The sequence below is a fragment of the Lepidochelys kempii genome, chromosome 2 (genome assembly GCF_965140285.1).
Source record: "Lepidochelys kempii isolate rLepKem1 chromosome 2, rLepKem1.hap1, whole genome shotgun sequence".
NCBI lineage: Eukaryota > Metazoa > Chordata > Testudines > Cheloniidae > Lepidochelys > Lepidochelys kempii.
Genome location: NC_136381.1, coordinates 107,784,082 through 107,799,701, shown reverse-complemented (window position 1 = coordinate 107,799,701; position 15,620 = coordinate 107,784,082). Strand labels below are relative to the sequence as shown.

Here is a 15,620-nt window from a genome sequence, read left to right as displayed (position 1 = left end):
TTCCAGGAGGGAGGGGGGAAGAGTGGGGATGCGGCAGGGCTGGGGCTCATGGAAGGGCTGGAGTGCGGGCAGGGCTGGGGCCTTTTGTATCTTTGTACGAAAAGGTGTCAGTGATGCAGCCCTTGGGCCAATGTACTAGTCCTCATGTGGCCCTCGTGGTGATTTGAGTTTGAGATCCCTGGTCTAGAGAGACAAGACATAGTAAGCCAAATCTTAGTAATTGTCTCTTAAGGTCAATGCAGGGATGTGACTCCCACTATTTAGTTACAGGGGGTTCTTTCCATGCAGTTGGGGATCAATATAATTAAAGATAAGCAAAACAATCAGTTATTAGTTGTGTCCATTTTAATATTGAAGGGGGGGGTGGGGAGGAAAAACTAGCAAAACCAAATCAGAAGACACAAAATAAGCAGCAAGCAATGGTTACTTCACTTACAATCTCTTTTGTATGTTGCTCTGTGGAGAGCTTTCAAAAGAAACTGCACCTTAAGAGTTTGGCCAACCCTGGTGGGTATACTCTTCTCTAGTTAAAACCAAAAGTATATTATTCCCCAAATGTGTAGAGTTCTGTCTTAGTATATCATAAGGAACAAAAACAAAATTCCTTTGTCCAAATAGTTGGTGAATCCTGTTTAGTTTAGCATGAATAAACCAAACAGTTTATAAATGGGCAAAGGTAACCGATCTTAACTGTTTACTCAACAACCCCACAGTTCAGACTATGGGGATGTGAATTCCAGGACGCACTAGAGTGCTGCTCTGTAATTCTCCCATTTGGATGCTGCTGGTGTGAACTAAAAGTTATTCAGTTTGTTTTAATATAGTCCTCTTTCAAAGGAGACTACACTAATGCAAACTAGACACCTTTTAGGCCTGGTTTACACAAGAAAATTAAGTTGGCTTCACTACATCACTCAGGGGTGTGAAAAAGCCTAACCCAAGTGGCATAGTTAAGATGACATATCCCCAGTGTAGACAGTGCTATGTCAACAGAAGAATTCTTCTGTCGACCTAGCTACTGCTTCTCATGGAGGTGGATAACCCCTCCCGTTGGAGTAGGTTGCGCCTGAAGTGCTGCAGCAGCGCAGCTGTGCCGCTGTAGCATTTCATGGGTAGACACATGGAGTTCATGCCAGCAGCATCCAGATGGGGGAATTACAGAGCAACACTCCAATGCATGCTTCAGTTCACACCACCAAAGTCCAAACTGTGGAGCTGTGTAGACAAGCTCAAAGTCCTATGAAACTGAAGGAAGTTTTAACTCGGTTACTTAAAAAAGAAGCCATTCAAGTAACGCTCTTGAGTCAGGCAAATTAACAAATGTTAATCTTAAATTCAAATAAAATTCCACTATTTGTTTACCAAGGTTAGGCTACGTCTATACGATGGACCTTACACTGGCACAGCTGTACCACTGCAGCTCTGCCGCTGGAAGGTCTCCTGTGCAGCTGCTCTATGCCAGGGGGGCGGGCAGGGTGGGGGAAGCTCTCCTGTCGGTGTAATTAAACCACCCCCAACGAGTGGAGGTAGCAATGTCGGTGGGGGACGCTCTCCTGCCAACAGCACTGTCCACACGGGCGCTATTGTTGGTGGAAACTTATGTCAGTTGGGAAGTAGTGGGTTTTTTTCCTCCACACCCCTGGCCAACAAAAGTTTTGCTGACAAGTGCTAGTGTAGACAAAGCCTTAGCTTATGTCTCCTTTCCAGGAGTATGTTATATTACAATAGCATTTCAATATCCCACTGAAATGATTTCAAAAACAAATTTAAATCGAATCAATTGGCAGTACTTTTACACCTCCTTCTCACCAATGATGCTGAAGTCTCAGTGAAGTCCTATTCACAAGCAGTGCTGGGCTGGATATTTGCTGCTGCTTGAGGCTGTATTGTGGCTTTTTCCTTCTTAACAGTCTTGTTGATGCAGTTTGCTGGCTTCTGGAGATAGGATGAAATGAATAGGTCAAGGTGAGATGTGTGCTGAAAGTGTAGGATTGAGGCATGCATAAAGGTAAGAGTATAAGCATGACTAGGCATTTATGTAAAGAGCCTAAGAGTTCAGAGAAAATTCTTCTTTCCATAGTCTCACTGAAGGTACAAAGCACATCTTTTTCAGGGTACTGACTGGATTCAAAGAGACTCCACTTTTATGACTTAAGTTATGACACGGATAATACATCCTTAAGCATCACTCCTCTCTGATTCTGAATAGAGGGTGTCCTCATTCTTTTATACAGCCAAGTTCCTTTCTCAAACACACCCAACTAATTTTTTTTAGTATTTCTTGAGATAAAGATCACATCTATACCATGCTGGTATCTTGCACAAGGAATAGGGTGGCCATTCACATGTTCCAGTACCCCCAGGAATGGCATGGACCTTCCCCAACCCCAAAACCACATTTGGGGCGCTAGCCATGCAAAAAGATTATTATCCAGTTTATAACTGGACAAATGACCTCCCCCACAAGAAGGATGGGGGTCAGCCACCTCTTGAGCACCTACTCATGGCCAGAGGTCTCTCTGCAGCACCCTGCCTATGTTTCCCCTCTTATTTCTTTAAGAAACTCAAAAACAACCCAAAGTTCATTGAAACACTTCTCCTCTGGGGGGGGCCTAATTTATTCAGCTCTCAGGGTACACAATGGTCCTTCAAGGTCACCCAGTTCAGTATTTGTCTCTTTCCCATGGGTAGAGCAGCCCTCTGCTCTCCTTCCCAGAGCTGGGTCCTAATTCAACAGTCATTTTCAGGCTTTACCTGTCTGGAGTTCAGTCTCCTGGCTCTGACTTCTCAACTCCCATGCTATCAATCTCTGCCCTACAGCAGCGTCTCTCACTCCCTATAGTTACCTGAGTTTCCCCCCTTCACTGCAGCTTCCTGCTGCCCTTCATAGGGGAATCACCTGTCCTTCATCAGGCACCATCCATGCTGATAACATGGCACAGGTGGGCTGGAGCAGTTCCTTCAGCAATCAGGGTTGGCTGGCCCAGGCATCCAGCCCTTAAAAAGCAAGCCACCCTATTACTGTTCTGTTCTTTGAGAAAACAATCTTGTGCTTGTTGACCTTTCTGACCAAACGGTTCCCTAACTTACTGCATTTGTAGTATATTTACAACTTGCTGTTGAGGACCCCTATCAAATATTATATGCAAGGCAAAAAGCACAACAGCACTTTTACACCTTTTAAAACATAGTATAAAAGAAAACAGTACAGAATATTAAAGCAATAATAGCTGTATTCCTGTCAGTGTAAACACATTTGCAGGTAATAAATAGGCTTTCTGGACATAAATGTCATCCTTTTTCACATTTTTGGTGCTTGTCATAGGTTGACAAAAAACACAGATTTCTTAGGAATTTCCTTAATTAGATAATTTCATTGCAGTAAATAAGCAACCAGAAACATAAGCAGGTGAAGCAAACTATTCTCCAAGAGTCCCATGTATAAAATATCATCTCCTAAATTCAGTGGTGAAATTAAGAAGGTAATAACTAAAGTGAGAACAACAAATTATAATAATTGTATAACCATATTTGTTAGTTATGAATAACTATATTATTAACCAATATAGAGGCCTATCCCCTACATAAAGCTTGCCTTATTATTTAGTGTTGGTCCCTGTGTGTAGTTTTTGTCTCTGGCAGTGAGACTGATTTGGAATGGGGGGGAAAAGGGGAGGGGGTTAAAAGAGACAGAAAGGGACAATTGGGGAAACAAATCTCTACTCAGATGCTACCCTCCTGTTTGAAGGAAGCAAAGGAACAACCCTGACCATAGAACTACAGAGCCTTTTGAAATGCCATAAAATCAAGATGTTCACACTTCAACCCAGGATACCGGATTACCCTTTGCACCAGGAGTACATCTATACACTGTACCCCAAAGGGGGAGAAATCCGATACAAAATTCGGGCTGCCCCAAGTCTCCCCCTTCAAAGGCTGAGGAATTGTTCCAAAGCCCATGTACAGTCTTTCACCCCAAACAAATATGGAGGTAAAATTCAACTGCGGCTCCTCTCCTCGGCCGCCCCTAACCCCAAGCACTGGTTAAAGTACCTAGATAGATTTTACGCGCTTGTCTCGCCGCGGGTGGATTTAATTTTGCAAGACTAGACTAACCACTGCCCCAGACTGCAGCACCCTGCAGTCTGGTCCCTTGCTGGGAAATGCGAGATCTGGAGCCCCAGACTGCGGCTGAGCTTGAGCCCCATCTCCCGGGCCAACGCTCGGGTAATTAAAAACAAAAATGTGGCCTGAGCCCAGGGAGGGGTGAATTCAATCCTCGCAGCCCAGCTGAGGCGGGCATGGTAGCCGAGCCAGCACGGAGCGAGGGCGTAGGGAAAGCTCAGGCAGCTGCAGCCGGCACTGAAAGAAAACCACCCGGTGCAGCTGCCCTGGCCCGAGGCGAGGCTGCCCCGCGCGCTCCCTGGCCCGCGTCCCGCCCACTCGCCCCTGTGCCGGGCTGGCTGTCGCCGGGCTAGAGCGGAGGAGCCTGCGCCGCTCCGACTCCAGCCGCCCCGCGCCACCTGCCTGTCTCGCGCCGCCACGCGCCCGGCCCCGGCCCCCCTCCCCCTTCCTTTCCCCCAGACAAGCGTCGCGTGGCAGCTGTTTAAGCGTCCTACTCTCCCCCCCTCCCAGCCATGTCTATGCATCGGATCCCCCCCCCCGAGCCCTCCACAGGCTACAAAAAGGGGGGGAGACGTGCAAGAAAAAGGGATGCAAGTCACAGCGAGAGTTTCCTCCACGTGCAACCCCAGGGGCGCTATACCGAGCGCTGCTGGGAGCGTGCAGTGAGTTGGCGTGTGGTGTGTGCGCGTTGGACTGGAGGTGTGTGAGTCATTGGCACTGGACTGGCGGTTCCTGGCTGTGTTTGGGACTGGGAGGGTGCGGGGATTATATGCCTTGGCTTGGAGCGGTTATATGCGCCTCAGAGTAGCGCTTCTTTGTACGCCTTCGATTGGGAAAGCGGGGGCATATTGTGTGCACTGGGTTGGGGGGCTCCATATTCCTCCCCCAGCATCCCGTATTTGCTCTAAAGCGAGTCGGTTGACCTGCCGTTTTTAAACTGTGGAAATAGGGATAATACAACGCGTGGTAAGGGTTTTAAATCCCTCTGTTGGGCGAGTTTCAGCCACGGCGCTAACGGGCTGGCGACAGCGCCTTTCCGCCCAGGAAAGTCGTCGGGGCTCTTGCTGAAGGCTCCCTATTTGCATGCGGTGCGCCTGGCTCTGAGAGCTGTGAACTCAAAGTTCAGCCACACCATGTCAAGCCCTGAAAAGCTTCTCCACACTGACGCCAGAGGTAACCTTCGAAAGCGACCTGTTACCTACCTGCCACCTGGTGCCTCATCTTCTGTTCCTGCTCAAACTTGATCCCTCCTCCTCCCACAGGTGCTTTGATCCTTACAGAAACCAAAGGAGTCTTTTAAACTAAGCGCTGCCTTGTTTTTCTATGAGCAGCAGCATCAGCTTCCTCTGTTTCCAGTTTCTCTCCGTGACCCCGTCACAACCCTCTGGGGAGAAAACAGGAAAAGGAGGGGAGAGAATGGAATAAATGGCTTCAGCGCTTGCTGCTCTGGGGATTCAGGCACAGTCTGCTTTGCTGCCCTTCGCTGTGCATTTATAGTGGGGAGGGGGAAATGGGAGGGTCAGGTTTTTTCCCCAGCAGCTTTCAAGAGACAGGTGATCTGAAAGCTTATAACCGAACTGTCTATTAAATCTTATCCTACGCTCTACTATGGAAAATACACATGATATGCAAGAATCAGGAAAACAACAATTCCGAGTTTGGATGTTTATAAATAAAATACATGATCTATACCATAACACCATAAAGCATACATTTGTAGAGTGAAGTCATACTGCAGTGGAGATGCATGCACTGTATATTTACAATGTACACACTCTACATTCAGTATCTACATTAAGCACTATGTAAAGATACAGCAGTACACTGAACGTTTAAAATATATGGGTGGTATGGATGTGATATTTACTAGAGTAAATATCTGTACAGCAGTATACTGTATTGTAACTACATAGGGAAATGGTATTCTGTATGCAGGCATTAATAAGAACGCTGACTTCAGAAGGAATCAGCCATTCCCCCATGTTCGGGGATTCACAGAAACTCGTTGAACATTTTGGCACTGTAAGGTGTAATTGACTATATAGCCACTTTTAAGGCCATGATCACTTCTTATTCAGAATTTCTTAGGCTTATTGTCCAGTCATTATACTTGCAAGAGAGAGAAGTTTTTAAATGTGGCTTCCAATTCATTTCTCTCCGTCTACACAATCGGAAAAAAAAACACAATCGGAAAAAAAAAATCTTCAGCAGCTGCCATGTAAGGTTGAGCACCATTAATCCTTGTTTTGAGAAAAAGAAAAGATCTGCTGCGTTATTAAATCAGCCATTTTAACTGATGGAACCATCTTTGTACCTTGCTAATTCTTAAGTAAAACTTCAGTGTCTTTATTTTTCATATTGTAGCTGTGTCCTGAAGACATTTATATGGATAATTGATTTACTGAATACTCATCTGTTTTATAAGCAAGAGATAATCTAACACAATAAATTGTAAACTCTAGTTTTCAGCTACAAGTATAATAATTGAATTAATAACAATAAAGACAGTGCTTAATTTATGCAAGGGCTGAGCCCTGGCGCCTCTAGGCTTGGCAGCTCAGCACCTCTGGGCTTGCTGCATCAGTTATGAAAGTAAAAACATTGCTTGAGCCTCAGCACCTCTTTCATTGCAAATTAAGCACTGAATAAGACCTTAATTTTCCTTGTCAGTTTGAGATTTTCTGTCAGCTGAAAACTGCTTAACCTGTGTGTGTTATTCCTCATGAGAGGTCCTTTCTAGAAACCCACTGGAGTTCTTTCAGAAACTTTAGAGCTGTAAGCCGCTCAATAAAATGGGGGTGGGGGAGGATAAAACCTTAGATTTGTCAGATCCACGTTTTCCCACGTTTACTTCTTTTACAGAAGAGGCTCAGCTCTGCCACCTAGCGTCCTTTTTTCCACCCCCAGACTTGGAAAACCTACAGCTCCAGTCCTTTTAAGTTATTAAACGTGGAGAGATTTTGACAGCGCTGTTAAAACTGCCTTTTAGCTGAAAGCAGAATGTTCGCACTTTACTTATATGTTAAATTTCTTTGGCCACTCTGAATGGTTCTCAGCCCACATTCAATAATTAAGAATGGAAACCATGATTAACTTAAAGTACACTGCCAAGAAATATAATAAAATATTTTTAAATGTTCGTTGTGATTACAAGGTTCAAAATTTTACCAACCATTTTGTCTTTTTCCTTTTAGCAAAAATTGATTTTCCCTTCCCAGGGGCACATACTCTTTGAATGGGGATAAAACTGACATGACTGTTTTCATTAACATAAACATTGATTTATATTGCCACAGTAGTGATAGTGATCAAGACCCTGCTTCTGGTAACAAATTTAGAGGAAAAGGTTCTTTTGGACACATTTTCCTGTAGGTTTATTTGCTACACTTTGTATCTATCTCTACCAATTTCTTTAGGTGTGGTACCTTGATTTCTTCTTTAGCCTATTTAGAAACATGAGGCTATTTTAGATATCTTGCAATTTAAATAAATTTACAGTTAGATTTTAACATACATTGAAATGTCTGTAGATACCCAAGATAACAAGCAAATAGGTGGACTTTGTTACTGGCTCTATTCAGTCACAGCTTTTTCAGGATTTTACACATGGATCGAAATGGTGTGAATAAAGTCAGTAGCACTTTATGACACCAAAACACTTTTGAACCTGTTTAGACTCCCACTGATTGCAATAGATGTAGGTACTTCATGAAGTAATATATTTAATGTCAGCACAGCTGTGAGGGAAATGGGCCAAATTCCTCTCTATACTGGTGTAAATCTGATGTAACTATACTGATGTTACTGGAGTTGCCATTTTAACTGAGAAGAGACTTTGATCCAATGTTTGAAGAAGCTACTCCTGAACAGCCAGCAGACTGAATACAAAATATTAATTGTGTAGGCCCAACAATAAGAGACTACTGTCTTTAAAAAAAACCCAGTGATTTAGTTAGAGGTTTAAAACGACAAACATAGAGAGTAGATACTTAGAATTCACAGGACTTTTCTCAGCACTTCATAGCAGTTTTAGTTTGGTTCAAATTCGGAGCCTAAAAAAATCATAGCTTGTATTCAAACTAAATAGTCTTTGAAAGGACACTATCATAGGCTTTCCATTTTTGAAAAATATATAACTTTCGTATGCTACTTTCTTAGAACCTTGAAAAGTTCTCTACAATTTTTTTTTTCTATTTAGTAAACATTATTTTCCCTGCTCTTTTTTCCCACTGGAAGTGAAATTGATGAACAGCCTTTTGGTTACTGGTATAACCACTGATGTCAAGCAAAGTTTGGAGAAGAGTGATTTTTGTTGTTTTTTGGTGGGCCTATGCCTTTAACCCCAGAGTTTATTTAACTGGTGCTGCTACAGAGGATGCAGGAGAGCTCTATAGCACAAATCATTATTACATTTTAGCCTTTTAAAACTTTGATTGATTGATTTTATTTACTGGAGGCAGAATGTTGGATTAAAAATATCCCTAAAATATCTGTTTTCCATCAGGTTATAACAATTATAGCACATAAGAGATTAGAGGCCTAAACTACTCTGACAGTGTTTTTAAAATAGACAAAAAGAATAAAGTACAAATGTGTTTGACAATTTAGATATCTGTCCTAATTAGAAAAAAAAAATCAAAATAGCACCCACCCAATTTATAATCTTGTCTGTGGTGTCTGCAAAACATTCTTTGTTGAATATATTGGTCACAGAGCAGCAACTTCCCACAAGAGATCCCCCTTTCCTTCCCTCATCAGATTAAAAACAAAACAAAACATCTCTGTCACAATACTCACTGTGTACCAGAGGTGCTGCAAGAAGTTCAATGACAGATGTGGAAGACCTCTATCACCTTGCACCAGTGCACCCTGAACCAAGTAGGCTTGCCAGCAGACAGGATGCCTGTAGTACAATGATGAAGCAAACAGAAGGGTGTGAATGGTAAACATTAGCTAAGATAAATGCCTTTTCCTCCCACCCAGCTTCCAGAGGAAAATGAGATAGAAGCTATCCCCTACACAAAAATTACTTATAATTCTATTGTTATAATAACAGAACTGTGTCTCATGGTTGATCCTTAATTTGAGCCCTGGAGAAAATGTGATCTGATTTCAATCATTGCAGCATTCAAAAAGCAATCTGCTTGGGAGGAATGGGAATCTTTGAAATTCCTACAAGCATTGCAAGTATTTTGTGTTAATTATAAGTGAATAAATTGCTGTAAGGAGTGTTATACAATGTATCAGCATCTGTGATATAGGCATGAATGTGAAAATATTTGTGATGACAGGTGTCTACCCACTTTCTCAGTGCCCTTTTAAATCAGTGATTTATGCTTGCTGTCTCTGCCTTCCCTTTCCCTTTTCTTCTGGTCCTTTCTCAGAATGAATCCTCTCCCTGAGGAACCGATTTTTTACACCACATGCTGATTTTTTTCCTTTCGGTGCTGAAAGGAACTAATATTCACAGATAATCACTTTTCCCTTCATGCAGAAAGTAAAGCTCCCCGTGTACACTAATTCACTTCTCCCCATCCAACTCATCGAACGTAAAGGATAGAATATATTTCCCCCTTCCCACTCCTCAATAATTTAGTGCATTATCACACACACACACGGGAGTGGGAGGGAAGAGAAGAGGGGAGGAGAAATGCAAAAGGGAAAAAGAGACTCAGAAATCTCAGCTGCACTTCTGGCCCTTTTAAAAAGTTTGCTCTGTAAATTGGAATGAGGTCAGATTTGGAGCTTCTCATTGCACGCGGTGATTATTATTGCATCGGGTTCCAAGCCAATAGCAGCCGGCGGGGTGGGGTTTGGCACGAGGAAGCGTTGGATACAGCGAGTGATTGGCCGGGGCGAGGACTGTGAAAGGATAAAGAGGCGCTAGGCGGAATTTGGGGTCCGCTCTAAGCTGCAGCAAGAGAAACAGTGTGTGAGGGGGAAGAGGCCAATACCAGTAGCCCCGGTCTGTGTATGTGTCTCTCCTCTCTTTGGGGTTGTGCATGCAAAGGAAGGGAAAAGGAGACTATATATATTTATCGCATTAGTCACCGCTCTTCCAACGGGGAAGGTACACATTTATTCATGCTACCCGTTTGCATGAGTGGGTTTTTTTTTTTTTTTTTTTTTGTTCAGTACCTCTCAACAACCAATTAATTAACTGCACAAGCTCCTGATCACTGACTGCACAGCCACGAGTCCTGGAGTCCGGTTTTAATTTTTTTTTTTTTTTGATTTTGTGTGTGTGTGAGTGTGTGTTGCCGGGCTCAGTAGTGGGAGGCTTTACCAGCGCGTGTGCTGTTTTCCTGAAACATCTTGGGCAGAGAAAAAGCACTTGTGAACTGGAATCAACTGCTTCGGGAAGGGGAGGGGGGAAACACTGACAAGAAGAGGGGGAATTGCAGCATTTTTTAAAGAAACTCTATGTCTGTTCCACTTTGAGCACTGGCTGCTGCCCCTAAATTAATAGAGAGCAAAGGGGGAAGGACTGCACAGAGCGCTGGAGACGAGCCTGTCTGGAACTACAACTACTTAGCAGAGGGGCTGCGCGCTGGCGAAGGGCTGAACATTTTGCTGTGGTTTGGGACTGTCTGATTCGTTCCCCTTCCTCGTTGTACTTGTTAAAGTTGAGAGCATTTTTTTTTTTTTTTACGTTGCACTGGTGTCGAGCTGAGCCCCGGCGACCTCCCTGCAAGCCGCCGCCGCCGCGTGTGTGTGAGACCCAGAGATGGTGCAGCAGACTAACAACGCGGAGAACACGGAAGCGCTTCTGGCCGGAGAGACCTCGGACTCCGGGGCCGGCATCGAGCTGGGCATCGCCTCCTCTCCCACGCCGGGCTCCACCGCTTCCACCGGGGGCAAGGCGGACGACCCGAGCTGGTGCAAGACCCCCAGCGGGCACATCAAGCGGCCCATGAACGCCTTCATGGTGTGGTCCCAGATCGAGAGGAGGAAGATCATGGAGCAGTCCCCGGACATGCACAACGCCGAAATCTCCAAGCGCCTGGGCAAGCGGTGGAAGCTGCTCAAGGACAGCGACAAGATCCCCTTCATCCGGGAGGCGGAGCGGCTGAGGCTCAAGCACATGGCGGACTATCCCGACTACAAGTACCGGCCCAGGAAGAAGGTGAAATCGGGGAACAGCTCCGGCAAGCCCGGCGAGAAAGGAGACAAGAGTGGCGGGGGCAGCCCTGGCGCCGGCGGGGGCGGCACCGGCAGCGGGGGCAGCACGAACTCCTCCAAGCCCGCCCTGAAGAAGAGCGGCGGCTCCAAGCTCTCCCCCGGCGGCGGCTGCGGGGCCAGCAAGCCGCACGCCAAGGTGATCCTGGGCAGCAAAGCCGCCCCCTTCCCCGCCGAGCCGCCGGCGCAGGCCGCCCTGCTGCCCCCGGACCACCACTCGCTGTACAAATCCCGCGGCGGCGGCGCCGCCGCCAGCTCCTGCTCGGCCGCCGGCAAACACCCCTCGGAGAAGAAGCTCAAGCGGGTCTATGTGTTCGGCACGGGCGGGGGCCACGGGCAGAGCGCGTCCTCCTCCCCCGGGGGCGCCGTGCCGGCCAGCCCGACCCTGAGCTGCTCCACGGAAGCCAGCGACCCCCTGAGCCTGTACGAGGAGGGGGGCGCCGGAGGGTGCCAGCAGGACGGAGACTGCAGCAGCGTCTCCTGCCCTTCCCCGCCGGGCAGCAGCTCCCCTTCGGATCACCGCAGCTACACCAGCCTGAGGGCCTCTTCCCCGGCCCCCTCCACCTCCCATTCCTCCTCGGCTTCCTCCCATTCCTCCTCGTCCTCCTCCTCCTCCGGCTCCTCTTCCTCGGACGACGAGTTTGAAGACGACCTGTTGGACCTGAACCCCAGCCCCGGTTTTGAGAGCATGTCCCTGGGCAGCTTCGGCTCGTCCGTGCTGGACCGGGACCTAGATTTTAACTTCGAGCCTGGCTCGGGCTCGCACTTTGAGTTCCCGGACTACTGCACCCCGGAGGTAAGTGAGATGATCTCAGGGGACTGGCTGGAGTCCAGCATTTCAAACCTGGTCTTCACTTACTGAGGAAAATAAATAAATAAATGCCGGGGGAGACGTAGACACACTATTGAGAGGACTCGCCCACGCTGTTGGGTGTATCTTTTTTCCCTTGGAGGGGCTGATGAAACTGACTTGCTGTGCTTTTAAAAAACCGAGATGATAAAAGGCATCATCCTTTTTTTTAAAAAAAGACACGCTCGCTCCCTTCCTCTGCTTGGAGATAGACACACACACACACACATCCCCCCACGCCCCTTCCGATGCCTGGTGTTAATTTTTAGAGACTGGCGGGAGTGATTTTTTTTTTTTTGAGAGAGAGAGAGAAAGACAGACAGACAGACCGAGAAGGGGAAAAACCACACACAAGCCTCTGGGTTTTTGATTTTTTTATCCACGTTCTGTGAAGAAGGGGGAGTGATACATTGTGCTGAGTGCATTGAAGATCTCGAGTATTTTGTTCTGAGAGAGATGAGAACTGTTTTTTTGTTTGTTTGTTTGTTTTTTTAAAAAGACTGCAGGGTTTCCATGGTGTGGGGGAAGGGAAGCGAATCCTATTTCAATTTTTTTTTTCCTGCAGCAAGAGGAGATGAAGATGATTGGAGGCGGAAAGGGCGAATTGAGCTAGGAACTGAACTGAGATCCTAGTTGGACAGAGAAGAGGAAGGGGTTTAGGGTTTTTTGCCTTTTTAAAAAAAAGATGAACTGGAAACACGACTAGAGGAAGATAATAATAAACTGAAATGCATTTGCACGTATAGAGGAGAAGGTGGCAGCGCTTTTCTCAGTCACCTTATTATATAGAGAGAAAATCAATCAATAAAATGGAACTTCATGAACACGGAAAACTTTTTTTGAAACGGAGACAGATACAAAACAGTTTCTCTAATGATGTGGTACAGGGGGAATGGAGGGAGGGCGATTGCTTTTGCAAAAAACAATTTTTTTCTTCTTACTCAGAATCGTGATGGTGTTGGATTATTTCACTGGTGGGGTTTAATATAGCATGTAATCCTGTCTATCTTTTTAAGATTTCTGTAAGACTGTTGAACAGTTTAAAAAATAGTGTTAGGAAACTATAAAAGCAGATAGATGGCGCTATGTTTGATTCCTACAAAAAAATCACCAGCTTTTTTTTCATTCTTAACTCTTTAAAGGATTCAAACGCAACTCAAATCTGTGCTGGACTTTAAAAAAAAAAAATCAGGACCAAATTTTTTCTCAGAGTATGTATGTGTTTGTTCCTTATAGCTGTAAATGAAAAGACTGTTTTTTCTCACGGATGCGCTATTCCTTTATTGTTTTTTCCTTGTAAATGTAATCGGATGCCATTTTATAAGTGGATGTATTTATACTGGCCAAACATTTTTGACTTGTATTTCTTTGTCCTTTTTTGGTAGTTCTCGTTGTTACTCGCACCATTTTTATGTCTCCTTCACTGAAGGGCTAGAGTTTTAACTTTTAATTTTTTATATTTAAATGTAGACTTTTGACACTTTTAAAAACAAAAGAGAAGAGAGATGAAAACGTTTGATTATTTTCTCAGTGTATTTTTGTAAAAAATATATAAAGGGGGTGTAAATCGGTGTAAATCGCTGTTTGGATTTCCTGATTATAATTACAGGGCCGCTGGTTAATGTCTCACCCATACACACAAAAATCAGCCCCTTTATTTTCTCCATGTTTACACTCCAATCTGCAGGCTTCTTAAAGTGACAGTATCCCTTATACATGCCACCAGTGCCCAGTGTTTAATCTCATTGATTTTTGTGAGGGGGGAAGAATAAACGTAATACACAGTCTCCTAACTTTAAAAAAATCCCATAATTAAGTAAAACCATATATCGTACAGGCGCTTTAAAGCAACTGGTGCATTTACAGAAAAAAGGGATCCTGTACCTTTAACTTGTAAACCACATCTTTTGCACTTTTTTTTTATGCAAAAAAACGTGCCGTTTAAACCACTGGATCTATCTAAATGCCGATTTGAGTTCGCGACACTATGTACTGCGTTTTTCATTCTTGTATTTGACTATTTAATCCTTTCTACTTGTCGCTAAGTATAATTGTTTTAGTCTCTTATGGCATGATGATAGCATATGTATTCAGGTTTATAGCTGTTGTGTTTAAGATGAAAGAAGTGAAAACACCTTTGTACATTTAAGTCTGTATTATAAGAAGAGAAAAAGAAGATTGTGTGTTTATGTATGTTAATATAACATGACAGGCAGTAGGACGTCTGCCTAATGAGGTGGTTCCCTTAAGGGTTTTTTGTTTTGTTTTTGTTTTTTGGTCATCCATCCTGTGCAATATGCTGTGTAGAATATTTTTGTCTAACGGTCACCCCACAACACAACGTTGGGAAAGAGGAAAAAAATCATGCCAGCTAATCATGTCCAGTTCACTGCCTGTCAGATTGTGGATATACCTTCTGTAAATAATTTTTTTTTTTTTGAGAAGGAAATAAAATCAGCTGGAACTGAACCCTAAACTTTGACTGTTTTTGTCATCATTGTCATGCTACAGCTTTTCTGTGTGGTTATTCTGTAATGGTCTTAGACACTGGTACACTCTGTATTAGCAGTTAAATAAAATGTACTTACAGTGACGACTATAAAATACATCTTTTTGCAGGAACATGTACCGTACCCCACCCCTCCCCCATCCCCGCGGAGAGACTTGGCAGGCCAAAGCCTCGCAGTAAATGGATGTTAGTCTGAATGTGTGCCATCGCTGAATGCTCTCTAGGAATTTTTGTGCATTAACCAAATGCTAATAACCTTTCGCTGGAAGTAGAAAACTGCAGTGGGAATGGGGGATGGGGAAGCTGCACTCGGGAGCTGGGCGAAGCCAGCTGCCATCCGAGACGAAATCTAGACAGCAGGAATGTGTAGAAGAGGCCTCCTCAACCGTTTTGTTTGACCTTGTGACTTGAATCCTGCCTTTCCATTTCAGATCTATCTTGCAGGAAACCTGCCCGGTGGGAGGATTTGTTGATTTCAGTCTCACCTCTCCAAGGTGAAAGACATTGCTCAGTATCCTAACAAGAGAAAAGAAGGTTTAAGTTTATTAAATATATCTTTTGGAGGGATTTACCTCCAAAGATTTCAAATGCAAATGAAAGATATTTGCTCAGCTGCTGTGCAGTGTTTCCAGCAGATACATTCATTAAGAGAAGTGGACCCTCTTTCCCCCTACACACCTACCCTAGTTGAGATAAGGGGGAGGGCTGCCAAAGTAACCCACAACCTATTTTGCCATTAACTTTGGCTCTGTTCCCCAGCTTGGAACCAGTGAAGCTTTAACATATGCAGACGTCATAGCAACAAGGAGACTGTAGGGAAGGAAAATAATTGTCACCATTTATTTGTACAGTACAGTAGGCATGCTGTTTGCAAACTGAAAGGCCAACTTTCTGGGTGCCTTGGATTTTACAAGATTTCCTCAGGCAGGGTGCTGTTTATATTCCTATGTATCTTTG

General features: G+C 44.6%; 1 protein-coding gene and 1 long non-coding RNA gene across 2 annotated transcripts in view; one reads left to right on the top strand and one right to left on the bottom strand.

Moving 5' to 3' along the window:
- Positions 1 to 9,007, bottom strand: part of LOC144930212 (uncharacterized) — a 125,623-nt gene extending 116,616 nt beyond the window's left edge. The window contains exons 1-3 of the long non-coding RNA XR_013635337.1: positions 8,923 to 9,007; positions 5,328 to 5,509; positions 1,810 to 1,935 (exon numbers count right to left, since the gene is read on the bottom strand). This is a non-coding gene — a long non-coding RNA (uncharacterized LOC144930212). The remainder of the gene's footprint in view (positions 1 to 1,809; positions 1,936 to 5,327; positions 5,510 to 8,922) is intronic.
- A 1,087-nt stretch (positions 9,008 to 10,094) lies between these two features.
- Positions 10,095 to 14,630, top strand: SOX4 (SRY-box transcription factor 4). The gene is made up of 2 exons (XM_073331894.2): positions 10,095 to 12,100; positions 12,720 to 14,630. The coding sequence occupies exons 1-2, from the start codon at positions 10,853 to 10,855 to the stop codon at positions 12,765 to 12,767; spliced, it is 1,296 nt and encodes a 431-aa protein (XP_073187995.1). The 5' UTR covers positions 10,095 to 10,852; the 3' UTR covers positions 12,768 to 14,630.
- Positions 14,631 to 15,620: the final 990 nt, after the last annotated feature.